The sequence below is a fragment of the Anguilla anguilla genome, chromosome 7, assembly GCF_013347855.1.
Source record: "Anguilla anguilla isolate fAngAng1 chromosome 7, fAngAng1.pri, whole genome shotgun sequence".
In the NCBI taxonomy this organism is placed as follows: domain Eukaryota; kingdom Metazoa; phylum Chordata; class Actinopteri; order Anguilliformes; family Anguillidae; genus Anguilla; species Anguilla anguilla.
The window spans coordinates 21,435,987-21,462,637 of record NC_049207.1 but is presented as its reverse complement, the minus strand read 5'-3'; the positions used below and the strand labels follow the sequence as shown (position 1 = coordinate 21,462,637).

The window sequence follows — 26,651 nt, the reverse complement described above, 5'->3', positions numbered from 1 at the left end:
AACTATCATGAACTACTTGGCATAGGCTTCACATTAAACGGATTACCTGGGGAAAACGGGCTTCATTTTCTCCCCACTGTATGCGGCCATGCGCTGCGCTCATCCACATAAACATAGCGGTTGAGGAGGACAGTGCGGTGGCTATGCAGGTTGAGAATAAATGGATCTAATTCATTTCGCAGGAGAACCGTGGTCTGCAGAAGTTCGAGCATGCTCAGTTTACATCGACCTGGATTTTTCAGTTCAGTTGAATTGCCGTGGGGGAGAGAGGTGGCCAGCAGTAGCGGTTGGTTAGGAAATAAGAGTTGGGTTCCTCTCTGACTCGAGTAACGTTTTTAGATCCTTTTCGATCCTGCAGTCAATTTCGTTTGGTAAAGCTTATTTTCATGCGAACCAAAACAGGAGAATATTGTAAGTAGCTCGAATTCTAAACTGGCTAATGTTATGTGATATTTAGCAAATTGCCGATGTTTCCAATCCTTCTCGCTAGCTAGCTGATTTAGCTAACGTTAAGCGACTTCGATAAAAGCTAGCTTGCTACCTTTTTATTTCTCGAGATGACCTCTGGCTTGCTATAGTTAGCTTCATTGTTGCATGTTTTGCAGTTATTTACATAATTCTAGTTGATGTCAACGTTTGTGTAGCGAGCTAACAATTTAACGTTAGTATAAGACCGATCGTATGGCTCGCTGGCGCTAGCTAACTGAGCTAGCCTATACCATGACTTGATCAGTTCACCTAGCGGGTGCTAGCGTTAGCTCGCTAATTCTAAGGGTTCCGCTGTCTTTGTTATAACGTTAGGTTAGACTAGCTACCTTAGCTTACGCTAACCCCCTGACGTTAGCCGACTAGCTAGTCAGTGATAGCGGAGAGTGTGTCAGATGTCCATTGTTTTGCCTCAGCTTGTTAGGTTAACTGCTTATTCGCTTGCTGGATTTAATGTGTTAACATTCCGCGTGATGTTCGCTAGTCGAGATATGTTTAATTCGTAATTTATCGACCTATTCAGTTGCACTCTCCTCGAGGGAAGAGTGTGACAATTTCTAAAAATCTAACGACGTAACTATTTTTGTTATCCGGTTTGCGGTCTCGCTGCCGCTACTGCGTTTGTTTTATCAATACATGTTGAGTTGGTTAACTCGTCTTAATTTATTATGGTTTAATGTGTTGTAGTTAATTAGATAGCTATGTAATAAACATTGTAATGGCAGTATCAACATTATTTTCCCCTCCAGAAATCACCCCCGTTTAGCTGTTAGCTAGATAACTTTAACGAACCTATGAATAATTCAGCGCCGAGGTGGGTAAGTTACATGTTCAACTTGCTATAATGTTACAGCTGCTTGTGGGGTCGTTTGTAACCCGACCATTTTGTTGATAGTGGCGGACTTTAGCTTCGAAGTTACCAGTGAAAAGGCTGTATGGAGGACCGCATTGGTATACTAACGGCTTGCTAAACTAGTGTAATGTAATTGTTGATACAACGAGCTGACTGCAGCTAGGCAAGGGCGTTGGGGACTCATCTCAGTTTCCGAACTTGGTGACCCGAGTTAACAGTAAACTTGTTACTGATGTAGCCTAACTGGTTGTCAAGATTAACTAGCGTTGACATTTATTTTCTTTTTTTTCCCCAGAGAATGTTTGTTCGTGCAGTACAGACAAGCAAAGCAGGTCCTACGGCTGCTTATAGATAGCTCCTTCCCGACATGCAGATACACGCAGAATGACAGATTTGCTTTGGGGCGTCAACGGCAGTCAAACAAAATGAACGGCGTTTCTGGATACACATTTATGTTTTGGGTGTCGGTGATCACTCTCCACACCACGGGCACCCAAGGACTTGTATCTGAGAACAACAGCACTGGAAATGGGACCTCCGAAGACGGTGGTGCCCCCGTGGTGCTCACAAAGATTAGTCAGATTATTGCCCGTGAGGGTAAAAGCGCCTTGATTGACTGCAATGCCACTGGAGACCCCCTTCCAAATATACAGTGGTTCAACTCCCGTGGAAACCTGTTAGACGCAGAAACAAGCGGTAAGTAAAGTTTAGTTCCTGCAAGTTTTATTCCTTAATTTTATCCACGCACATTTTGCGATCTTATATTGCGTATGTAATGATCCTTTTTTCCCCCTATAGCCGAATTGCTTTGCTAACACTTTCCATTTCTTCCAAATAAACAGTTTTTACAAACTGTCATGACTGCATCTGAAATCATGCCTGTCTCACACACTGTCTACAATTATGGAAGTCTGTCTGGTGTGGTGTTCAGTGGCTTTTGACTGAAAGTTCTGCACAGCTAACCCTCTTGTTTTTTTTTTTGTAAGCTGCTTGCCAGTCTGTTAACGAGTACTTGAAAGGAGGGAGTGCTCACAGTCCTGCTTAGACTTGCACGCCCATACATGTCTTTGTGTGCCCCAGCTGTTAGCCAAGAATTTGAACGGGCCAGTTAATATTTTTCTTTACATTGTCCTCTTTAAAAAGATTTACTGTGCTTTCAGGACTTGTAATAATGCGTGCTGAATTTCTCTCTCCCTCTGGGAATTCACCCTCTCACAAGATTGCTTTATAAGGCTAACAAGCTTGGTCCCTCTGTGTAAGACTACTGAGCGGCTTCACTCAAACTCTGGCCTCGATTGTTTCTGAACCATGCAAACGCACTAGACTGGTGTGTTGTTTATATTTGCAGTGGTTACACTGCAGTTATAGCTGGATATTTGCTGAAGCAATTCAGGTTTGGTACTAGGCTCAAGTGTACAATGGCAGCTACCCCAGCTGGGAATCAAACCCACAGCCTTTGTGTTACAAGCTCACTTCCGTAACCATTATATTACACTGCCGCCTGTTTCTAATACAGATGAGGCTGTCAGTGATTTGTGTTTCTTACTGTGTGTGAATTCTACCATTAAACACTTTGATGGAGACATTTGATCCACATCCATGATGACTTCGCTCATCTTCAGCCTTGTACTGCTCCTGTACAAGGTCAGACTCCTTGCTGAGGAATGACTCTCATGAAAGTATTTTGTGACCTTGTTATTTATCATTGTGTCAAACAGCATATTTAGTTTTCATTCACTGATGGCAACACTTCATTAGCATGGATTAACCATTATACTGATCTATAAATCTCAAAACAGCAATGGAGCTTTCTTGTTAAAGAAGGGGATAGTGGTATCTCTTCAGTGCTGGTGCAAGAGGATTTGATTCCATTGTTAATGTAATGTCGGGTTGTCACCAGATGCTAGCTACAGGTGATTTATTCACAGGTGCTGAAGCCTGATTTGGTGGTAGAGATTTCAATGGGAGATTGTATTTTAAGCCTTTGAACCACACAGCCAGGTTACAGCATTATTTATTCACCACCATTTCACTGTTGTTTTCTTCTCACTGAGAAGTTTTTTTTTGTTTTGTTTTTTTTTAACCTTGCTCTTTGGTATTTTAATTGGTTCAGGCTCAGTGTTTCCCAGTTTTCCTGTTTCCTGTTTTTCTTTAATGCGTATTTGTGACATTGACTGTACAAAGTGCCATACAGATAAAATCAAACGTAACTGAATATATGGGACACAATTTTAAATCTCAGTTTCTCTGAATCCTGCCATAATTTTATAGCGAAACAGTGAGCATCTGCTTATAATCAGTTTTTTGTATCTGCAAATCTATGATGGCAATTTAGTAATAAGATAGTGACTTATTTGCTTGGAAAAAGAGTGTCTGCTAAATGCCTAATATAGGTTACCCTTAGTGGTTTATTCTGTTATTATCTCGGTCAGGGCTCTACAGTGTTCTCATTTTAGGAGCATTTGCTCCTGAAAATGGATGTGTACTAACTGGAAAAATAATTGAGGAGCACATCTACCAATTGGGACGCCACATATATATATATATATATATATTTTCAAACTTGGTACACAACCCTGTCCATTCTTAGCTACAGATTTAATTGGAAATTGCATATTTTGTTTTTGGAAGCGAGCTCAGCTAACAATGGTCACTGATGCTTGTAAAATTTATACATAAGTTCTAAGAGACGGTTGACAGTTTTCGGTAATTCAGATTGAAATCTAACGAGTGTTTCTAGACCATATGATAGAGGTTGCCATTTACAAAAGAAGTTCTTTACAAGTTTAAGGTTCTCAACATGGTGTAGTGCCGACAGTCTTGAAATAAACCCTTGTGTCCGGCTGGCAGAGGTACAAGTTGGCTTTGTGTTGTCTTGCGAAATGGGAAAGTTTCTCTGGGGTTCTTTGTGGTCCAAATGTCTCTGAACTAGTACAGCCTGTTAAATATGCCATGAATTCAGAGCTCTACTGTTTAAGAATGTTATATTTAGCATGCTTTCTTTCCCTTTTTTAATTGGACAAATCCCACTGACAGTAACTTATTTTGTGTCGTGCTGAATGCGCGGTTATTAATAGTGGAGGGCGAAAGATGCACTAAAACACTTACTCATGTTCTTGTTGCTCATGTTACATCCGTGTGTTACCAATTGCTACATATTTATGTCCTTCTTGCTGATGTCAGTGTGCTGTATTACCACTGTTACACAGCAATGCCTTTGTTTACAATCCTAAAGCATTAAAGATTGAGAAGAACTTTTATTTTGTCAGACAGGCATATAGTTACTAGTTAATTGTGTCACACGTCCATATCCATATGCTGTGGTATCGAGTGTTACTGTTGGTTGCTATTTACAACCAACTCTGAACGGTTCACTCACCCAGGTTAAATTTAGATAAGAGGATGACCGATTTTTCTTTTGAAAGTAAGATCAGGTGCGCTGGGTGATGATGACGCTGTGTGATAAAATTTGTGACCGAACCCACGCAAGTCTCTCAGTTTTGGCAGCTCTACGCTCCTGCTGAAATATCACAGCACGTCCCTCCCACTCAGGTTAGCGCGTCCTCTCAGGGACAGAGAGGAAGGAAACGCCCGCCGCCCTCCCTCCAATCCTCGGGCTGCGTTCTGCTATGAAAGGTTTCTGTGTCCGTTAAAACCGGCTCATTTTCTCTGTAGCTCATAGATGTGCGCACACACAAGGTAGTATGTTACAAGGCACCTTATTAACTAACCTGCCACTGAGCAGTCTTAAAGGGGAAACGGCAGGCATTATAAAAAATGAAGTACACCGGCCAAATGGAAGTTGTAGGCTATCTATTGTATGATTCATAATGTAAAAAAAGCATAATTTTATTGAAACAAAGGCTAGAAATAAGCCATTGAAGATTCAATTTGGAGTGAGGAAGTGAGATACTGTCAAATTTGCTATAGCTAGTGCTTTTTCCATTAAAGAACTGTCCTATATCGCTGTAACGTGATGTGAAAAAGACCATGCTAATGGATATGAGTTAAATCGATATATGATTTTAGACTAATTTTCTCACGAGAGGTGGTTTGGAGTAGATCCTAATGTAGGAGCTAAGCTAGTGCTGTCCATCTGCAGCCATCGATAGAGCTAACACTGTTAGCATGCAGCCCCATATTGTCTAATATCCTTGTACTGGAGGCACAGGGATGCACACAATTGATATCAGTCTTTTTGTATGAATCTGGGCAAGATAGCTAAAAGGCAAATTTCCGAAAAAGTGCTCAGGTTGCTGGCTTTGGGAAGAATCCTCCAACTGCGATCAAACCTGGCCCAAACCTGAATGTCTTCTAATTTTTCAGTGCTGTTAATTTCTGTCATCTTTTCAACCTAAAGGTATGATAGCAGAGCTGTTTGTGTTTCCCCTATGACATCACGCATCACAGTCATTTTCTGGCGTGACTTCGGGTGTTTCCATTAGGAGTGATGAATTTGTTAAATTTGAAGCCATACTAACAAGTTCAGCGTCATTTAATGAAAGCCCTCTAGACTAAAATGAGTTGGTCTAATGTCTTTGTGGGATGCGTTATATGGTGCTTGCGCTTTAAGAGAATTCGCATTTCATTGCCACCGTGACGACTGTCGATAATATGCTGTTATCCAGTCCTCTTAAGACCTGTCGTGCACACATGCAAACACTCTCTCTCTCACACGCACGCACACGCGCGTTTTATCCTTTCAAGGGATGTGGGCGGCACGCTGCTGCTCTGCCGGTGTCCGTTTAAAGATCGACACCGAGAGCAGCTGGAAGACACGGGGGCCGCCAGGAGCCGTCAGCACCGGGTCCCGCCGGTGCCTCCGCCGTGCCCCGCGTCGGCTCATAAACGGCAGCCGGGGAGAAGCCGGGAGGAACGGCGCAGGTTAATTACAGACCCGTCCTAAAGAGGGGCTTAATTTAAATGCGGTTCATTTGCGGGCGGTTTTTACGGCCCTCAAGGGCTATCGAATAAATCCAGCGCGCTCTGCCAAAACTCTCCGTCAGCCATTTGCCTTCACAGAGGCACGGAATAATGTCTTCCAGACACCCCGTGCCAGCAATATCTTCAGTCTCAAGGGCCCTCGTACCTTAAATGGGATCCATGTCCATCCACTCCAGGGGTTGATTGCATGGCTACTTCTACCTGCACTCAATCTTTGTTTTAAAAAGATGTAATTTGGGTAATTTAACCATTTGCAATACCTTGCTGTATGTTTTTAGCACCTCCATGATTTGAACCAATGACCTCTCTGTCTTTGAAGTGCCATGCTTCAACTGTTATTCCCTACTGCTGTCAGTTTAATGATATATGCTGATGCCTTGCTTGACAGGATTTTCTTTTTTGTCTCTTGCTAACATGATTGTGTGAAAGCAACCGCCATAATTACCGTGACAATGGACGCTTTGACTAATAAGAACAGTTGAACCCACCTCCTCCACTAAGTGTGCTTTTTTTTGTTCTCCTCCTTGGCTACAGGTGGGAAATGGTGGATATTAGACAGCGGCGAACTCAACATCACCAGCATCACGTTCGCCGACCGGGGCAAGTACACCTGCATGGCCTCCAACGTGTACGGCAGCAGCAACCACACGGTGACGCTGCGCGTGGTGTTCACCAGCGACGACATGGGCATCTACTACATGATCGTGTGCCTGGTGACGTTCACCATCATCATGGTGATGAACGTCACCCGCCTGTGCATGATGAGCAGCCACCTGAAGAAGACGGAGAAGGCCATCAACGAGTTCTTCCGCACCGAGGGCGCCGAGAAGCTCCAGAAGGCCTTCGAGATCGCCAAGCGGATCCCCATCATCACCTCGGCCAAGACGCTGGAGCTGGCCAAGGTCACGCAGTTCAAGACCATGGAGTTCGCCCGCTACATCGAGGAGCTGGCCCGGAGCATACCGCTGCCGCCGCTGATCATGAACTGCCGCACCTTCATGGAGGAGATCCTGGAGGTGGTGGGGGTGGAGGAGATGAGGCACACCTTCGTGCGCCAGGCCCCGGAGAGCCAAGAGGGCGCCTGCGGCGGGGACGCGGACGTGTACACCATCCTCCGCGAGCGGGAGCGCAGCAACTCGCCCGCCGCCGACTCGGACGACGCCTCGCTGGAGGAGCACCCCCAGCACATCGCCATCCAGGTGTCCGTGCACCCCCCGCTGGCGGCCGGGGGGTACTGCGGCATCGAGTCCGCCATGCCCGAGGCTTCGGTGAAGGCGCCGTCCGCCTGCCCCTCTCCCCCTGCTCATCCTCCCGCGAAGGAGCCGCTGAAGCTGGAGGCAGAGCCACAGGCCACACCCCTGGAACAGGAACAGGAAGAGGAAGTGGATCCTGCAGAAGACAAGGTCAAGCCAACCCAGGTCATCTACGAAAGCCATGTGTAATATTTCTTTTTTTTTCCTTCTGAGAATCAATTTCCTATGCATTTCCAAAAAAAAAAAAGATCAAGGACTTGTTAGTAACATTTACAAGCTGAATTTTTGTATAAGAAGATGGTTAGACCAATTAAACATTTGTGTGGGGTGGAGTTGACCCACTTGTTACAGGTTTCCACGAAATTCTGCTTGAAGAGCATTGCATTCCTTCTGATTTAATGCAAATCAGTGGTTTGGGTTTTTTCATGTTGAATGTATGTGGCTAACCCTAAATGATGTCAAAAAACTATGTGAACTTCATTAAATGGCCTTGATCCACCCAAGAAAAAGGAATGTCCAATGTTCCATGAGGCCAGTTATGAACAAAATATGTACCTAAACATGAATGTCCATAAAGCGCAATCTCCCATTCTCATAATTAGTCCTATTATTATTATTATTATTATTATTATTATTATTATTAATAATAAAATTTCATTTATCATCCTCAACCTATTTTGTTGAACGAACGACTAGATTTTGTTTCATGGAGTTCTTGCCTTCAAAGATCAATGTACTGTATCAGAAGCGAGAATGTGTGTGTATTTATTTTGTATAATCGTTTTACTTTTCATTCCCACCACACCCCACACCCCCCCCCCCCCCCCAAAAAAAAAAAAACTTTTAAAAAAGCTGTAGTGTTGCATGTGAGGCTGTCCTGAGTGCTCAGCTGACTTTCCTTTGGAATTTAGAACCTCCTCTTTACTGTACTGTCTGATGGGGATGTTATCCTTCAGTGCTGCGCTGAAACTTGAAATGGCTCTTTTGTAGTGAAATAAAACTCTTGTCTGCTGTTGCCGTGGCTTAGATTTATGTTTGTCACAAAAGCTTACCCCTAAAACAGTAGCACGCTTCCTTTGTAGTTGATGCACACCCACTCTTTTGGAAAGTAATATGACCTGTGTTACGATATTCGTGGTTTATCGGTAACGCAAAAAGCACTCTCTGTTACACAGACAGTCGAGTTCCGTGGAAACGCCCCTACATATTGCGGTTGACGGAACGCGCACTGATGAGACGGCGTTTTTAAATAGAACCGAGCGTATTCATGACTAGCCGCTGTTCTGCCATGTCTCAATTGTGCATGTTGAAAGCCGCACAGCCCGGGAGGGAGAGATTAACTAAGGGCCGGGGAGAACGGCCTGATGGTAATGGCTTCCTTGGCACAGTGCCAGCTTTCCAATTCCCCACAAAAGCCTAATTTATACGGTGGACCTGTTGCTTTCCTTGGCACTGAAGATGTCTGCCGCTCATCCATTTTTCTCTCCCACAGAGGGTTTTGGTTGAGTGTGCCGAAGGGAATTCAGTTAAAACCAATTGGTGTGATTGAGAAAGAAGAGAGAACTGAATTGTGTAATTGGTTTGTATTTTTACACCGCAGCTCTGACATTTGTGACAAAAGATTTGAATTTCATCCACTGTTCTTTATCTTCGATCGATGGTTCCTTTAAGGACTCTGCCTTTGCTAATACAGTTTAGAGTGCTTATGGTGAGTGGTAATAAAACAACAGTGTGTTCAGGCCTGCAGCAATGGTAATGGTAATGATCCCACACAGAAAAGATCATCTTTCCAAGCTGCCCTAGTGAAGACATCTGTCATCTGCGCACGGTGACGAGGGTCCATGCGAGGCTTGATCACTTTTAAAATGTCAGTTGGGGACGGTGAAATTCAAGACTAAGGGAGTCTAATTTCAAAGTATAGCCTTGCAGTGGATTAAGAAAATGCTGAGGCTCTTGTGCCAGTTCACGACCAAGTTTATTTATGTCAGTACATTTATGGGGATCATCTCTGAATGTGTTGTCAATAAGGCTGCGCTTTTTCAGCATTGTGGTTTTTGCAGCCTGCAGTTTAAAAAAAATCCAATCTGGATTCATCAGGTAATTTGATAAAGTTGTGACTATCAAGATTGATCATCAATCAAATCCATCAAATAACTGCATTAATTGGATCCACTAAATAAGTAGGACGATCCAGATAGACCAATTGGATGATGATGAAGCAGAAAGCATAGCCTTATCTAATGGATATTTCAATATACCCTTGTCTTGGCTTATTCACTTTTGTTATGCTACCTGTGTTAAATAATGTCAATGACTGTCATCATCATACCCTGTGAACTACCCACACATTTCTTTGTAAACACTGTAGCATTCTCTAGGAAAGGCTGTGCTGAATGTTTACAGCTCACAGATGATTCATCTGTCAATGGCTGGAAGCCTAGGAATGCTTTGGCTGATCTGTGCAGTTGTTGGAACATGTAAGCTAGGTCTGAATTTTCACAGAACTGACTGTCTGCAGAATTTTCCTGAAGACCAAATAGGGAGATTATGGACAAGAAATTGTAGAATGGCTCATTAGGGAGCAGGATGGCCTTCAGCATGAATCAAAATTACATTTCAAGCATATCTATATATCTAAGCATTTATTCTTATTCATAATTAGGTAGATGTATGGTAAAATACAAAAAACCAAGGTTATATTAACAATATGAAATTTTTGATTTTTAGCTAGTTACAGTAAATACTGTGCTATACATTTTGAAAAGAAAACACTAAAAAGAGTCTCACTGATGACATGGACTGATCCTGAGAGCTAGCAGACACCATACTGAGAAATTAACCGCATTTCTCTCTTCCAGCTGTTATCAGGTTTGTTTTCCATGACTTGTTTGCTTTTTCGTGATTTATGCATATCGTTTTGTACAAAAAAAAAACCTTGAAGTCCTACTACATGTGCTTTGAATGGAATACTTAACTGAGACATATCAAGTTATGATTCTGAGATTTAATATGTGTTAATTGATAACCAGTTTTTCTTTTCATAGTGGGATATAGGCTACCCTTCTGTAGCCTAGCCTACAAACTCACTGATTTGAAGAAAAAATCTGATTGCTTTTCCTTTCACGGTGCCTTATCATGTGCAAACGATTTACAGTATATTAAGATTGGAGAATCTGCGCAGAATCTGGGTGGTTTTGCCCCAAAAACGGTCTTGTCCGAGCGGTTTCCCCATAGACCGTATTATAATAGGGTTTCCCAAGCACTTGCCCTATCAGCTTTAACCTTTTACACGAATCGTATTTCGGCGATCAATTTGAGTGAGGTTATTGATATGGGAACAATGAGAACACCAATCTGGCTCATAACATTTTGGAAGCATGTTCATAACCTACCCAGGGCAGGAAGCACTTAGCTATTTGGTAGGAAGTTTCCTGTCTTCTCGACCCCGCATTACAGACTCTACTTGGGAACAAAGCGCAGCTTTTGTGGTGATATAAAGACGGTTGCCTTTATGCCTCACAAACGGGAATGAATAAGATCGTAAATCTGGCGAAACAAAAGCCAGTACGACTTCCCGCATCAACAGACAAAGTTAAGCAGCTGTGCAAATTCTCATATCTAATCGAACGACCTGGCTAGATGGTTGCTAGCGAATGTTAGCTAGTAAGAGAGCTATTGTTTGCTTGAAAAACACTTTTATCGGTCCTTCCATAGGCTGCGCGGATAACTGTCAGACAGGGCTATGTTGAATAATTTATTGGCTTGTTTTAATAAGTACCAGGTGAACTGGACAATACTTGCTTGCTTATTATATAACGGTTTTATATCTAGCTAGCATACGTTAGCTACGGTCCTGATGTAATAACCGCCTGCTTAGTTAGCCAGCTAGCTAGTACTTACAAAGCTGTTCAGATAGCTAGCTACTTAACGTTAACTGTTATTAATAAACTAAATGTTTGGACATGTTTTGAAAGCATCTGTTCATGTTTGTGAAAAAACAGGTAGGAATGTTCTATCTGACAACGTCAGCAAGCATGATTGCTATGACTAATCTTATACTACTAGGGTGCACTATTTAGCTAGCTATGTTCTTGTCTTGGTCTTGTTTTGGTTCTATTAGGCCTTCGTCCAGTATCTATCAGGCTAGCTAGCTAATTATGACAGGAAAATAAACTTGTCCAATGATTAATTGACCCTCTGTGTTGCTGCATTTTAATTAATTGTGCTATTCGGGTTTTATGTTCCCATTTCTGAAGTAGTGTTGATGTGCAATTTGTATTCATGTGATTTTGAAGCTAGTACCTTAAGATGCCGTTCTTGGATGCAAAATACGTTTAATTTAAAATGCAGCATGATGCAAATGCTTGACTGAAGGCTATTTTAATGCTTATACTGGTTTAGTATTACTAAGCAATCTGTATTTTCTATGCAGGTTAATATTTTGGGATGCTTTCAGTTTCCCCTTCCAATTTTGTCTCAACTTCAGGGGCTGCATTCAGGAAAAAGATGGTTCATTGTTGAGCAACGACCGGAAAAAGACATAACCTGAGTGGTGCTGGAAATGGGCACCACACTCAAGGAGGAGTGGGAAACAAGGTCACTGTGCAGCTTAGAGCCACAGGTACACAGTGGGCCAGTGCGTGAAAACACAGAAGAGTCGAGCGCCGAAAATACCAGACCCGGTCCCAGCACCCCCAAATCGGAGGGCATTGCAAGAAGACACAAAGCACCAGCCTCTAGGATCAGGGATGGGTCGAAAATCACAAAAACAGAATCGGGTGTCGACTCTATGAAGAGCTCGGTTCTTGCCAGGACACACAATTTCAATATTGTGGAGCTGGATTCATTGTCAGATGGAGAGTCTGAACCGAATGAATCCGAGATGGATGACGACCCAGATTACATTGAAGCAGGGCGGTACTCTGACGACCAGTATTACAATGCAGAAGATATGGAACTCAGCATTGTCAAGTGTGAATCTAATGAAAGTTTAGTGGATGACCACATAAAGTCGGAAGCCGTTGGAATAGGGGACGGATGTGGAGCAGGGAGCAAAACGCAGCAGTGCACCAATGAACTAAAGGTGGAATCTGCAAATGGTTTACAAAATCAAGAGAAGCAGGGACACCTCTGCCCAGACTGTGGTCGGTTTTTCAAACGCGTGTCATACCTGATCAGGCATTATGAATCTCATGTAGTGGATTCTCCATTCACCTGCATTGCTTGTGGTAAGAGTTTCCCCATTGCGAGCAAACTTAAAAGACACCTTCGGATTCACTCCAATGCCAGGGCATACGTCTGCTTACAGTGTGGTAAGAGTTTCAACGATCCAAGCCACCTTAAAACCCACAAACATACTCACACTGGATTAAAACCGCACAGCTGCACCGAATGTGGCAAACGATTTAGCACTGCTGGCAATTTAAAGAGTCACCTGCAGATTCATTCAGGTGAAAAACCACACAGTTGCACTCAGTGTGGGAAGAGTTTTACCCACGGGTCCTACTTAAAAACACATCTGCGAACTCACTTGAATGACAATCCATTTCGGTGTACACAGTGTGGAAAGACTTTTGCCAATGGACCCAAGTTGATCATTCACCAGCGAATTCATTCAGGTGAGAAGCCATTTAAGTGCACCCAATGTGGTAAGTGCTTCAATCAGGCAGGCTATCTCAAAATTCACCAGCGAACACACTCAGGTGAAAGACCGTACGTGTGCACTCAGTGTGGGAAGCGTTTTTCTTTCGCCTGCAATCTTGAGACCCACCGGAGAATACATTCGGGTGAGAAACCGTACTCCTGTACACTGTGCGAGAAAAGTTTTGGCGATGCGTCGCACTTCAAGAAACACCAGAGGTACCATTCAGGAGAGAAACCCATTACCTGCGAAGTGTGCGGTAAAAGCTTTTCCGATGTAGCGAGATTTAACAATCACAAACGGGTTCATTCTGGCGAGAGACCATTTAGCTGCACTCAGTGCGGAAAAACTTTCACTCATCAGTCAAATCTCGCAAGACATCGGAAAACCCATTCAGGGGAACGGCTGCACCACTGTGGTCAGTGTGGAAAGAGTTATGCTCGAGCGTCTGGTTTGAAAACCCACCAGCGAAATCATGTAAAATAGAAACTGCAGATCAGCATTTACCAGCAGATGCGATTGAGATTGGACATTTTCATCTATTGAAAAAGAAAAAGCATTATGTATGATGTATACATATATATGAAAGAAGATTTGCACCTCATGAGTGCATTACTTCATAAAGTTGAAAGGTACCACCAAATTCACTGTATGATCTTGTTATTCAGTTCTCACAGATTAACAAAAATACAGTAGCGTATTTGGCTAAGTCCCACAAGTTACGACGTTCCAAAATCAGAATATTTTAGGCCTGAGCTGCAAAATGGGATGAAAGCTCATTTAAGATGGTTCTGTTCATCAGTTCAGTTCTATTCAAATTTTGTGATGAAAGGTGAATTAGGGAATTTTTTTTTTTTTTTGGAAAACGAAATGCCATAGAATGCATGAGCCTCAACTGATGTGTTGACAGAAGTGGTTTAGATTTGCTCTGTTCAGAAGCAAAAAAATGGCATGAAGATCATTAAAGGTGTTTCATTTTCTGGCTTTCAAGAAAATGATGCCAATTGCAAAATGTGTACTGATGCCTCAACTCTTCATTGTGTCTCTACATTAAATCTCTGCTTTAAAGTAAGTTATAATAGCAAGGAGCATACTCTGTTGTATTTATACCACCTATATATTTCACTGATGTTGAACAGTACATTGAAGACCATCTTATTAATATTAATGTTAAACTTATTGACAACAGGTGACCCTCTCTTAGATAAAAGATCCCCCATACTTAGATAAATGATCCCCCATATTTTCAAAAGTTGCTGTAAATGTATGCTTGCAAAAACTCATGACTACATTCCACAGTTCTCAGTCCTCTATTGCAGTGGTTCAGTTGTTCCTGTAAACGCGACCGAACGTACTTCGCTATTTTATTTTAAGTGGAGTCTGGTTCAGTTATATTTTAATTTAATACCATCAGAAAGAACTGCAATACAAAGTGAATGAAGTATTTTAAGTAATTAAGTATTATTCAACCTGCTTTTTGTTAGAAGGATAAAGGAATTGACTAAGTTGCAAAGAATACAGCTTAAGGGACTGATAAATAGATAAGTTGTATGCATTGTCTACATACCACATTGATGTGACAGTCCTTTTAGTGGATTATTATAAACGGGTTTCAGTACAAAGGGGATGCAGCCTCCTCCCATTCAGACACTGCTTTGCCAGTAACTCATGTTTCTGCATCCAGACCTCTTACATGTCCTCTGGTGCCTTATGAAACGCAGTCATGAAATGGGAGCCCATTCTAACTCAGTTTCCCTTTTTAATATTTCTAAGGACACACATTTTTAATCCTCCACTTTGGAAATTTGCACATTGTGTTACGTGTGGAAAACGCTTCAATCAGTCCAATAATCTTAAAGCACATCAATTTCACACGGGAAAGAAAACTATACATATGGGATAAATGTGATAAGCGTTTCTCTTATTTTAAGAATCTGAAGGAGCATAACTGAACTCAGAAATGGTTTAATTGTGCAGAAGGGAGTTGAAGTTGCCATTCACACTTGTTATCTGAAGATTTGTTCTCCATTGTTTTGTTAAGATAAGCTTCTGTGACAGTTGCACTTCTAACATATCTCCCTGTCAGAAAAGAATTTTGGAACCTCCTACAAACAGTTTGAGCATACCGATTTAAAAAAAAAAAAAAGTGAGTTGGGAGTTGCACTTGCTAGACAGCTGAATAAAGTCCTCTGATGCTCTCACCATTCCTTAAAAGCTATGATTCTACCCTGGTTCCAACAGAAAACAGTAGGCAGGAAAGAAGAAACAGATTGATGGCTTTGTGTGAAAATTCTGTGAAAATCCTCACTGTAAGGATTGTGCTGCCCTCTATAGGTTTTGTTCTCAACTGTTCAGCAATCATTACTTGAAATTTTAGTTTTCTCCAATGCGAAGCCTGCTTTGAATAATTTTTTAAAAGGTCCCTGGATTCAAATTGTGGTTATATTCCCCAGAAGTGACAACTGATTGTCTTAATATTTCTTTCAAGTTTTAATCCAATTATAACCAATAATAAACAGATTATTCAACAGGGTGGGTGTGTATCCCCTGCTTATTAATATTCATATCCATAAGACACCATAAGCTAGGCTTTACCATCATTAGGCTAAACCTGCAGATAATTCAATGTGCATTAACATTATAACAACTGAGCTACTGAACAATAATAATTGGCCTCAACAGCAGTCTCAAACTCCGAACATTACACCCAAATAAAGAATGACTTTAATTCTTCATATCTAAGCTTGAAAGGTATTTAATTGTCACTAGCTAACGGTAGGCCTGCCGATTAACGATTCATCACACGTTTGTTCTGCAACCAGTGGAAGTCACTAGCAGTAACAGTTGGAAGGGAGGAAGAGAAGGCACTGCACCATGCATCAGCAATATATTTTTGCAAAGTGACATTTTTGTAGACTTTGTTGCTGGTGAAGTCCTCCTCATGAAAATGGGCTCTACAAATATCAACGGTTGGGGTTATTGCAATATTTCTGTACCCATAGGCCTCCAGAAATTAAACCTATTTCTTGTGGGTCTCTTCATTTTTTGGAAAAAAGGAAAAATCTTACTGGTTTTTCTGCATCCATAGAAGGCACTGATTTGTTTCCTCCCAAAAGGGGCAAGAGCATCATTTACATATTACAAGAAGAAAGGATTTTAGTGGTCGTAGCATTTTAGTTACGTACATTGTACCCAGTTAACACTGAAAACCAGACATTTACCCACGGGGTAAAGCGAGCCAAACTCAGCACAGGGTTTTCTACATTTTTTTGTTTTGTTTTGTTGCAAGAATACTTTAAAAATATTTCAGGGTCATTTGTGAATGCAAAAAAATATTAAAACAACAGATTAGCCAAAAATTCACAGATATTTGTTTCCTGGACCTCAAATAGTATTAAGAGGCAGTGAAGTAGTTAATATACTGTAAAGAGAGTGATCTGCAGTACTCATACAGTAAACAGGGCTTTGCTTAAGCTTGCTAATTGGGCAGGGTAAAATCAGCTATAATGAGGCAACATAGGAAGTAGGAAGGTGCTGGTAAATATTTGGATAGTGGATATGCTTAATGACCATCTTTCTTTGTTTTAGCCACTAGCACTGAGGATATTATAATATTTAATGGGATAAAAATATGCTTGCCAACAATAATTAGACCATTTTGAAATTGGATCCTGTATGTCAAAACCACGGCTTCCATGTGACTATTCCTGACACCTAATGGTGTCTGAGAGGCTACAGTTTGCTCAAAATGGTAAGCTCAGGGACTGTCATACTGATAAAACAATAGCGACAGCCTAACAGGTATACCAATAATGAAGAGTAATTACAAAAACTATTAGTATTCAGACTCAATGATGTATGTTATTGCAATAATGTGCATGTTGTGTGGTTCCACTGTACAGGTAAGGTGACCACTCCACTGTGAGATCCTCATTTGCACTTTAATTACCCTGGAGTCCGTGCATCACAACTGCAAAAACCAGCATGACTGGTTTAATTTAAAACAAAATTTTAATTTTACATCATTTGTTTTAAATGTACAGTCAAACCATCAATATAATCATACGTAAAATTCTTCATAATGTACAGCTCTAACACTAATATAAATAAAAAAGGAAAAACATCAAGATCAGTATTAATTAGTGTTAGGCAACACCACAGGTTAACAAAGACGATGCATTCTTCATTAACCGACAGCAGAACACAGTCACTGTTAAAGAAAGAACGCAGAACAACACCGATTTTCCCCACCACGCACACGCTAGCTTTCATTAGCAGGTAAGGTGCTATGCTAAGGTTGCCATGGAAACAAAAGTAAGGGAGGAAAAAAGACTCGGGTTGGCTTGCACAAGTAGGTGAGAAATACTGCCAACCATGGAAGGCCAGGAGGCAGGATATAAGCCAACTGCAGATTTAACCATGGTGGTCTGTTCACCATCTGAGCATAAGGTATCCAGTGGAGCCCTTAACTGTCTCAGAATGCTCAGTTACACTGCCAATATTATCTGAACCCACTTCACTGGCATTTGGACAACAGCTGTGGATTGTATTCATCTGTAACTTTCCTTTATTTCTTTCAGAAATGTAGTGGCTGGGGGAAGGGGGTGTGGTGCATCAAGTTAGTTATGCCCTTTACAAATGTCATTTCTAAAGTTGTGGGAGAAGCAGCAACTTAGGAAGTTCACTGTCATGGTTTGAGCAGCGGGATAAATGGGTATGGGGGGTGGGGGGGGCGTGGGGGTGCGGCTCCAAAAAATCAAAAGCCTCAGCTGGGACAAGCACAATCACAGACACTGTTCTCACGATCTCTGAAAGAACTTCAGGAAAGAAAGAAAAAAAGAGAACTACAAAAATAAGGTTTTCCAGTATTCCCTGTGAAGCAGCATCATCCTCCCTCCCGCCATCCCTCCATCCATTCATCCATCCATCCATCTCCTCTACCTCATCATCACTTTATCCTCATACATCCTCCTGCACATTACTCGATTTCACAAACCTCCATATTGGGGGGAGTGCAATATTCCAGTATTTTCCGTTTTTTAAGTATGCAGTAAGAACAGGTACTCATTTGATTACATAATGTATGTATATGCGTGTGTATATATACATACATATACACATACACACATTTACACACGCACGCACACCAATACCTCTAAATGTAGTAGAAGCAACAGAAGTAGCTGAAAAAGAAAAGAAAGAGACTCAGTAAGAGTACTCAGAAGAACTGAACTATGACTTGCACACATCCACCAGATCCACACCTTCACTGCTAGAGTGGGACCCGTCCTCACCGCAGCGATCACACGGTCACTGACCGCCACGCTTGCCTGTCCAATCACAGCCACCTGGCTCATAACAAGGGCTCTAGCACACCCCCACCCACCCCACGCACACACGGTACCAGACCAACTCCTGTACAACATTCGATGGTTTTTTAAAAAACATTTTACTAGAATTAGTTTATTTTTTTTTGTTCCTTCATCTAATTACAACAAATAAGGTGTAAATACTTGTGTATTTACACACTCACACGTGCACACACATACACGTGCACACGCACACACACATTTCAAAGCGCTCTTCCTTTGTATTATCCATGTATTGTAAGAAGAGTATCTCAACGTGAGAACGGGCAGCTTTGACTGATGGGAACAGGGGAGGGGTAAGTGTCCCAGGGTTACTATGGTGACCTGGAATGGAATGTCAATGCTTTGTGAGATGTGACTCGTAGGTAAACAATGCTGTTTTTTGTTTTGGGGTGGGGGGGTGGGGGGGTGGGGGGGGTGGGTGGCTGGAGAGGAAGGGCTCAGCACCCTCCAGTCTTTTAACAAAGATGGCCCAGACCCTCTGAGCAGTTCAACCTTACACCCCACTACACTGTTGTTCCTGGCAAGCAATCCTGCAGTTCAGTCCACTCAGTCCATGGTCAAGGGTGGTGGAGGAGAGTGCGGTGGTGGTGGTGGGTGGTTAGTGGTGGCGGGGGGTGGGGGAAGGGGGCGGATGCGCACTCCTCAATTTGTCCATCCCCTCACTTCGGCGACCGACGTCGGAGGTGCAGCGACTCTCCCTGGTCTAAGGGGCTTCTACAGGTGTGTCCGTTTCGGTGTCGGGGGGCGGAGCCCGGGTCAGAGAGCGTCTCCATTCAGCAAGTGGACCTCCTCCTCGCTCTCCTCGTCGCCATCCCGGAAGGCGGTGATCAGTTGAACATTATGGACTCGGGATCGAGGTTTGCCATTTGGGCCATATGACGGAGGATATCTTTTTTTGTGATAATACCAAGGAGGCGCCTGCAGGGTGGAGAGAGACAGACAGAGAGAGAGAGAGAGAGAGAAAGGGGGAGAGAGAGAGCGGGCGGTTAAAGGAGAGAACGGAAGTGTGCTGTGGGGCACAGCGAGGGAGAACATGGTCTTTTTGTTGGCACGTGCAACAGCGTGGCTCTGGGGTAAATAAGGGAAAGGGGAAGAACAAGGTCTACAAGCTCCTGAGCTAGGAAATCAAGCTAGAGAGGCTTCTGGGCCTGAATTCATATAGAACCTCAGAGAAGCAGAGCTGCTTTAGGATCAGTCTTGCATTTTGGCTCATAACAGTTAAGGCTGTGATATGGATGTGGAGACCTGATCCTAGATCAGACTATTGCCCAGAGATGTTTTATAACTAAGGGGGGGGGGGGGGGGGGGGGGGCTGCTCTCTGGGCCACTGTCACATCGACGTGAGCTTGTTTTCTCAGCAGTGACCAGACGCTGCAGGCCGTTACCGTCCAATCCGCCGTACGGGCTTACACTGGGACGAGGAGCTTTAAGAAAGCAGCCAGCGCGCCAGTACATTTTTTAAATAGCAGACGACACAGATCCTGTACAAAATCTGAATGGTGGGTCGCCGCAGCCTACAAACATAACATCTCTTGTACTCCCAGATGTGGAAATCTCAGAAAATATGAGCCGCACAAAATGAGTCCTCGCTGGGGGCGTGAAAGGTTGCAGGTGCCAACAAAAAAAAACAATGTCGCTGGAGGAAAGGCGTCAGAAGAGCTGTGAGTAACCAGAAGAGATGTGTATTAGGAACAGATGGGAGATCACAAGGAACAGTGAACGGACTCACATTCAGAAACGTAAGATCAGTGAAAACGAGACATGAATTCCCCACCTAAACACTTACTTGTCACCCAGAAACCTGGATTCAAGACACCACTACCACATCCACCCATTTCAGTTTTCATGCATATTCAAGAGCGCATTGTTATGAAGTCCTCCCCCATATCTGCATAAAGTAGTTGATGTAGGTACAGTGCACCACAGGAGGTGCGAGCGTTCAAGTATTTGGGGTGCCTCAAGGGTTTTTTCCTCACTCAAAAGGTTTTTAATTTAAGTTTTACGCTGTTGAGTTCTGTCATGAAAACGTTGGAAGATTCAGCTCAGTGGACACAGGGTAAGGCCAAGGGGAGAGAGAGTGGTGTAAACGGGACAGAGAGAGGGTGATTTTTTGGGTCAGACGAACAGCTGGATAAGAGGGTGAGGTTTAGTGGGGGGTTGGGGCTAAAGCAGGAGGCATGAAACGCTTGTGAAAGGTCAAACACAGGGAGAGGGAGTGCAGCTAAGTCTACTGCGGCTACGGTCACTGCACACGCTGCCCACAGCAACACCTACGGCCCCGCGCTCGCTCGCTAACGGAGGCTAACGCAGGCTCCGCTGCGCGGCTAGCCTACTGCAACCTCCACAACGCTGTGCTAACAGGGTTACGTGCCGATCGGTTAAGGTGGCGCTACGCTTCCGGTCAGGCGTCATCGATCTGCCGCAGGTAGACGCGGACCCCATGGGGGTTCGGGGGGAAGCAAGGAAGAAAACAAAAGAAGCAGGAATTACTTGTCAGAATTGCATTAACAGATGAGAGTTAAAAAAAAAAAAAATGCGTGTGTGGCTATCTGGGCTGCTTGTTTATGAAGCCACATCAAATGACATAAGCATATCAGCTACATACATAGATGCATACACGCTCACACATGGGTAAGATTATACAGGAGGACCACATGGGAACCTCATATGCAGTTATAATATGTGTAACCCCCTAGTGGTTACACATATAGTACACTGGTACTGCACAGAACTAGTACAGCCTCATTTTTGCTTGAGCAGTAATAAGGGAATTTAATTACATATCGCAGTTCCTGATGGTGTAACGTAGACCTTTAATAAGCCATACTGGATTTGGTAAAAATCATTTATTTAAATTTTTTCCCTTGAGGACTACAGTGAATTCCTGCATAACTACTTTCTGTATAAGCGACATACAGGATTATCAAATTCCCCCATTTAAATGTTAATTTTTATTTCTAGCTGTGAAGTGCAGCCTTTTAGATAAGTGCAGTACATTAACAGCACGTCCATACTTGCAGTCTTAGTGCAAGTTAGGACTGCTGAACCTCCCTTGCAGTATGTGATTGACAGTCTGTGTTCAGCACACTGTAAAAACGGGAACGAAACTGTTTGTTGAATTAATTCCGTTTTTCAAATTCCCATTTTGAAATTGTGTCGGCTACCAGGGTTATTTACATTTTTACCAGTTAATCTGACATTTCATGAATCCGGCTCCCCACTGGTCTCATTGAGGTTGCTAATATGGAGGTTAACTTTTACTTTTGAATTTTTTATGGTTGGGGGCACAAGTACGCCACACTGTGGCGTTTTTTTGGTAACTTAATTTTTATGGGGGATCCAATCCAGACCGAGACATGGTTGTAGTATCCTCACAAAAAGACGAAGTCCAAATTGTTCCAGGTGATGGTTATGTCATAATGGGGAAAAAAAGCATTACTGAAAAACTGGCCAGCTTAAGGGGGCACCAGCATAGAGCGATCAGTAAAATCCGAATTTGTTTTTTTTAATTAATATTTTTTATGTGTATTTGAATTGTATTGAAAGGATAGCCCCTTGAGATGTAGTATCTCATTTTCAAGAGGGTCCTATTATATGGGGGAGGGGGCGGGGCCTGCAGAGCTTTTCACACAGGTTTCATGCATCCCTCCTGAGAGGCAGAATCTAAAAGACAGAGGGGGTGGGGCTAATCACCAGGGGCTCCACGTGCTGCTTTAAGTCCTCCAGATGCTCTAATATATTCTTCTTAGTGATGATTCCCAACACAATCCTGCAACACACACCATTACTCTGAGGACAGCACTGAACAAACAAAACAGGCAAAATCATATTTAACGTGCAAAAACAAAACAAAAACGAACAAATGCGAACAGAAATGATTAAATGATTAAATAAACACAATAATTAACAACACTGATCATACGGCTACTGAAATGGGGTGTGAAATGTTTCCGAAATATTTTTCAGATTTCAGTTACTTCACGTATAAATGTGTCTACAATTAAAACTGGCAGCTGCAGCTGTTTGACTGTGCCTGTTTGAATGAACATCCCTGTTGATTTGGTGCATGCTTTCGAATAGGAAAATTACTGAAGAATGAGGTTTTATAATATTTACACTTCAAACTGAAATTCTGAATGGGCGTGGTGCGACAAAAACTAGTCAAAGCAAGAAAATATATGTGAGTGAACTAAAACAGAATGAACCAAAACAAATGCAATATAAATCATAAAATAACTAAAATACTGTCCTGCAGAGAACGCTGGTCTCCCTTGTCACTTCAGTCTAATCTTGATCAAAACATTCCTTCACGGACACAAAATTATCTGCTCAATGGATGGATCTGCTTTTCCAGTCATTTGAATACTCAAATGTTCTCCACCTACTTACTATACGAACCAAAATGCTGCTACGGAGCAGTGTCACACCATTTGGCTCTGTACTGCAATTCCGGTTTCATACAGCAGGGGGCGGAAACTCCTTAGAGAGACTTTGAATTATTGCAGTGCTGAGCAAATGATCAGCACAGAGGGAGCTGCAAAAATAGACCAGCTGCTTCCCTGAGTGTAACTTTGGCCAATCACTGCAATCATTTCTGCGCAAACAGGAAGCAGACAGTGAAAAGTGACTTCCCCCCCCCCATTTCACACGACTTGTGACAATTTGGTTTGCCTTCAACGAGTCAGCAGTGGGATAACAATCCAAATTTTTCTATTGGTGAGCAAAACTCATATTTTTTGCCACTGACAGTTCTCATTGTAGACCTTCCCAGTTGAAACTAGCTGCATTACCAGCTTGGCGTGAGGAAGTCTGCCCCAGGGGAACTAGGCCCACAGTTGGACAGCCATGGGAAAACGGCACTCATAGCAGGATCTGGTGCCCTCCCCTGTCCCCAGCCTGCACTAGCGGTGTGGTGTGGAGCGGGTAGACAGCTGAAGCCATGCGTGTTAAAGGGACACAGCCCACTGGCAGCATGCCGACGCCACGGTGCTGTTACCCAGGCAGCAGGAGAGCGAGCTCAAGCGGGCGTGGGGGTGCGAGGTGTGGGGGGGGGGGTGTTCTCCGGACCATTAGTACTGCTGGAAGGGCGGTCTCTGGGATCCAGGAGGGGCCCCTTTCCCAATCTCTGACCCCAGCCCCTCCACCATCAATCCCCCATGCAGCCTCCACCCTCCCTCCTTCCCCAGGACCCCTCCCCAACCCCTGTAACCCCGCCCCCAGACCCTCCCCCTGTCTTACCCGTTGTGAGTGACCAGGCACTGGCGCAGTCCCAGCTTGCGGAAGATGTCCACCACGATCTCCATGGGGGTGTGGTCAGTGACGGTGAAGGGGCTCATGTCCAGGATGCTGCGCAGTTTGAGGGGGCGGGGGCTGTCGGCGGGGAGGGTGGGGGCATGCTGGGTAAAGTACACCCGCGAGTTACGCATGATGCCCTCCTGCTTGCGCCGAGCGTTCTCTGCACACCGAGAGAAGGAGAGAGAGGGGGAGGGGAATGAGAGAGAGAGAGAGAGAGATTTTTTTGTTTGCATTATTTTGCTTCCTGACCTCGCCACCCCAGTCACATTGACCCAATTACATCAGTGCAGAGGCAGCTTTAGGCTTTCAGAGGTAAGAGAAGACGTCACGACCAATCAGAGAGATAGAAAAGAACAGAAAAGAAAGTGGTAGGAAGCGTGAGTACATAGAAAGGAAGGAAGCAGAGGCAGGAAACAGAGAATAAGAGGAAGGATAGAAAAGGAGAAAAAGAAGAGAAAGTTGAAAAGACAACAATGAGAGGCAGAGAGGTAGTTAGAGAGAAGTAGAGGAAGACAGAGGTAAGTGCAAGAAGTAGAGGAAAAGGACATAATTGTGAGAAACAAAGGGAGAGAAGACTGGGAGGAGACAGAGAAGCAGAGGGAGAGGAAGAGAGAGAGAGAGAGAGAGAGAGAGAGAGAAAGGGAGATAGAGGGACAGAGAGAGAGAGGGGGTTAGAGAGAGATCCAGAGCGGAAGAGCCTTCCTCACCGATAGCGATGGTGATGTCCCTGCGCAGGGCGAAGCCCACCAGCCGCTGGGACTCCTTGGAGACGATGACGGGGAAGCCGTTGTAGCTGGTGTCGTTGATGACGGCCTGCAGGTCCTCCACCGTCAGGTCGTCCTGCGTCAGCACAGCCAGCGGCGGGTCGGTCTGCCGCGGCCGCATCACCTCCGACGCCAGCGTGGTGTGCGTGAACTCCTCCTTGGCGTCCAGGAAGGGGTAGCCGTTGAGGCGGATGTGCGCCTCGTAGATGCCCTCGCGCCCGAAGGCGTCGCCCACCCACTTGCTGGTCATCACCGCCGCCATCAGCGGCACAATGTACTCCAGGCCGCCCGTCAGCTCGAACACGATGACCACCAGGGACACGGTCATACGGGTCACCCCACCTGTGGAGCCACAGCCATCCGTCACCGTCCCAGTACCTGGGTGGGTCTCCGCAGCCCAGCATGCGGAATGGCTTTAAACAGCAGGGGGCGCTGTGGGTTCAATGCTATACTTTCCACCTCTAAGGGAGAATGAGCAGGTGGCCAGACTGCTCTGTATGTGCTATTGACCGGGGAATGAAGCAACGGAATCAGTGAATCACATATTTTAACCAATCACTCTGTTTTGCTGTAAAAGGCAAAATCTACCGATAGGTTCACACCAATGAATGACTGACATGTCATTGTAGCTCCACCCTCACAACATTAGTTATAGCAGACAGTAAGGAACTGCAGACTTAAAGTAACTGCAAAGTATCAGTTCATCAGCAAATAATTTGCCACACATTATTTACTGTCTTTTTCCTTCCATCTTCCTCTGTATAGTATATATATACATGACACTCCTTATTGTGTGGTAGAGTAAACTCCTCCTTTAGACGTGTGTGAACAGAGGTTATTTGACTTGAGTTTTTTACTTGCTAAGTGGATGTGAAGCAATCTTGAACTAAAATTCAAAGCACTTCTGCAAGTCGCTCCGGGTGAGCGTATCTGCCAGATGATGCAAATGTAAAAGGCCGACACTACACATTTCAGGTTTAAATTTGTTTCCGAATTATCTTTCCTTGAGTTCAGCACGTTCCCCACGATCTGCAGACGGAAACATTGTTGTGTTCCTTTCTGACAAATAATCATCAGAGTGCATTAAACAGTCACATTCCAATGTAACATTTCATAAAACTTCTTTTGGATTATAAACATCTGGGAACATGCAGAGCAACTTTATCTTTGATAGTTTTGTTTAAAATGGCACAAAGTTTTTGTAGGGTTTCCCTGCAGGGACAGAGGGATGTAACGGCACAGACAAACAGAGCTGGGGGAGAGAGACAGACAGAAGGACAGAGCTGAGGGAGAGAGACAGACAGACAGACAGAGCTGAGGGAGAGAGACAGACAGACGGACAGGCGGAGGGAGAGAGACAGACAGACGGACAGAGCTGAGGGAGAGAGACAGACAGAAGGACAGAGCTGAGGGAGAGAGACAGACAGACGGACAGGCGGAGGGAGAGAGACAGACAGAAGGACAGAGCTGAGGGAGAGAGACAGACAGACGGACAGGCGGAGGGAGAGAGACAGACAGACAGACGGACAGGCGGAGGGAGAGAGACAGACAGACAGACGGACAGGCGGAGGGAGAGAGAGAGACGGGCATCGGGGGGTGGGGACTCACCCAGACAGGCGGCGGCCCCCACCATGGCGTACAGGCCGGGGGTGATGCAGTCGGCCCCCACCTCGCACCACTCCTTGAACAGGAACCAGTCGTGGTGGTGGTAGGCCAGCTGCTCCACGGCGATGCCCACGATGCGCCCCGCGATCGCCCCAATCGCCATGCTGGGGATGAAGAGGCCTGACGGGACCTGGAGGGGACGGGGCAAACCCAAATACAAATTTTAATTGAACCCTTTTATATGATTTCTGAAACCAAACCATTAGCCAGTAGCTTTGCTGTCTGTTGTTCTGTGTGATTCATTATTGGTTGAGGTGAAGCTACTGTGTGATTTCAATCACAGATTCATATGAAGCATAAAGCCCTACGATTGGTTCAAATCAGGGAGTCACAGAGTGTACACCTGGCTCCTTCCATTCTGAAATCGTAAGACCTCGT

General features: G+C 44.0%; 3 protein-coding genes across 16 annotated transcripts in view; 2 read left to right on the top strand and 1 right to left on the bottom strand.

The window, feature by feature from the left end:
* Positions 1-238: 238 nt before the first annotated feature.
* mfap3l (microfibril associated protein 3 like) lies at positions 239-8,551 on the top strand. 2 transcript variants are annotated; one of them, XM_035425459.1, is made up of 4 exons: positions 239-411; positions 1,236-1,300; positions 1,635-2,035; positions 6,818-8,551. In XM_035425459.1, exons 2-4 carry the CDS (start codon positions 1,281-1,283, stop codon positions 7,723-7,725), a joined length of 1,329 nt encoding a protein of 442 aa, XP_035281350.1. In that variant the 5' UTR covers positions 239-411; positions 1,236-1,280; the 3' UTR covers positions 7,726-8,551. The 2 variants fall into 2 exon arrangements, with proteins under 2 accessions (XP_035281350.1, XP_035281351.1); XM_035425460.1 differs by lacking the exons at positions 239-411; positions 1,236-1,300; positions 1,635-2,035 and adding an exon at positions 6,034-6,223.
* Positions 8,552-9,701: 1,150 nt separating this feature from the next.
* Positions 9,702-14,195, top strand: LOC118232610 (zinc finger protein 501-like). Of its 4 annotated transcripts, none has more exons than XM_035427674.1 (2): positions 9,702-10,955; positions 12,023-14,195. In XM_035427674.1, the coding sequence occupies exon 2, from the start codon at positions 12,098-12,100 to the stop codon at positions 13,661-13,663; it is 1,566 nt and encodes a 521-aa protein (XP_035283565.1). In that variant the 5' UTR covers positions 9,702-10,955; positions 12,023-12,097; the 3' UTR covers positions 13,664-14,195. The 4 variants fall into 4 exon arrangements, with proteins under 4 accessions (XP_035283565.1, XP_035283564.1, XP_035283563.1 ...); XM_035427673.1 differs by lacking the exon at positions 9,702-10,955 and adding an exon at positions 11,064-11,127; XM_035427672.1 differs by lacking the exon at positions 9,702-10,955 and adding an exon at positions 11,064-11,199.
* A 2,959-nt stretch (positions 14,196-17,154) lies between these two features.
* The window catches only part of clcn3 (chloride channel 3), a 40,008-nt gene continuing 30,511 nt past the window's right edge, over positions 17,155-26,651 (bottom strand). For 5 of the 10 annotated variants that reach the window (XM_035425380.1, XM_035425382.1, XM_035425388.1 and 2 more), the window contains 5 exons: positions 26,217-26,403; positions 24,552-24,950; positions 23,788-24,004; positions 22,243-22,318; positions 17,155-19,467 (listed from right to left, as the gene is read on the bottom strand). In XM_035425380.1, the coding sequence (XP_035281271.1) occupies positions 19,306-19,467; positions 22,243-22,318; positions 23,788-24,004; positions 24,552-24,950; positions 26,217-26,403 (1,041 nt within the window). In that variant the 3' untranslated portion in view covers positions 17,155-19,305. Of the gene's footprint in view, positions 19,468-20,920; positions 20,966-22,242; positions 22,319-23,787; positions 24,005-24,551; positions 24,951-26,216; positions 26,404-26,651 lie in introns of all 10 variants that reach the window. The other 5 variants (XM_035425385.1, XM_035425387.1, XM_035425386.1 and 2 more) reach the window with 4 other exon arrangements.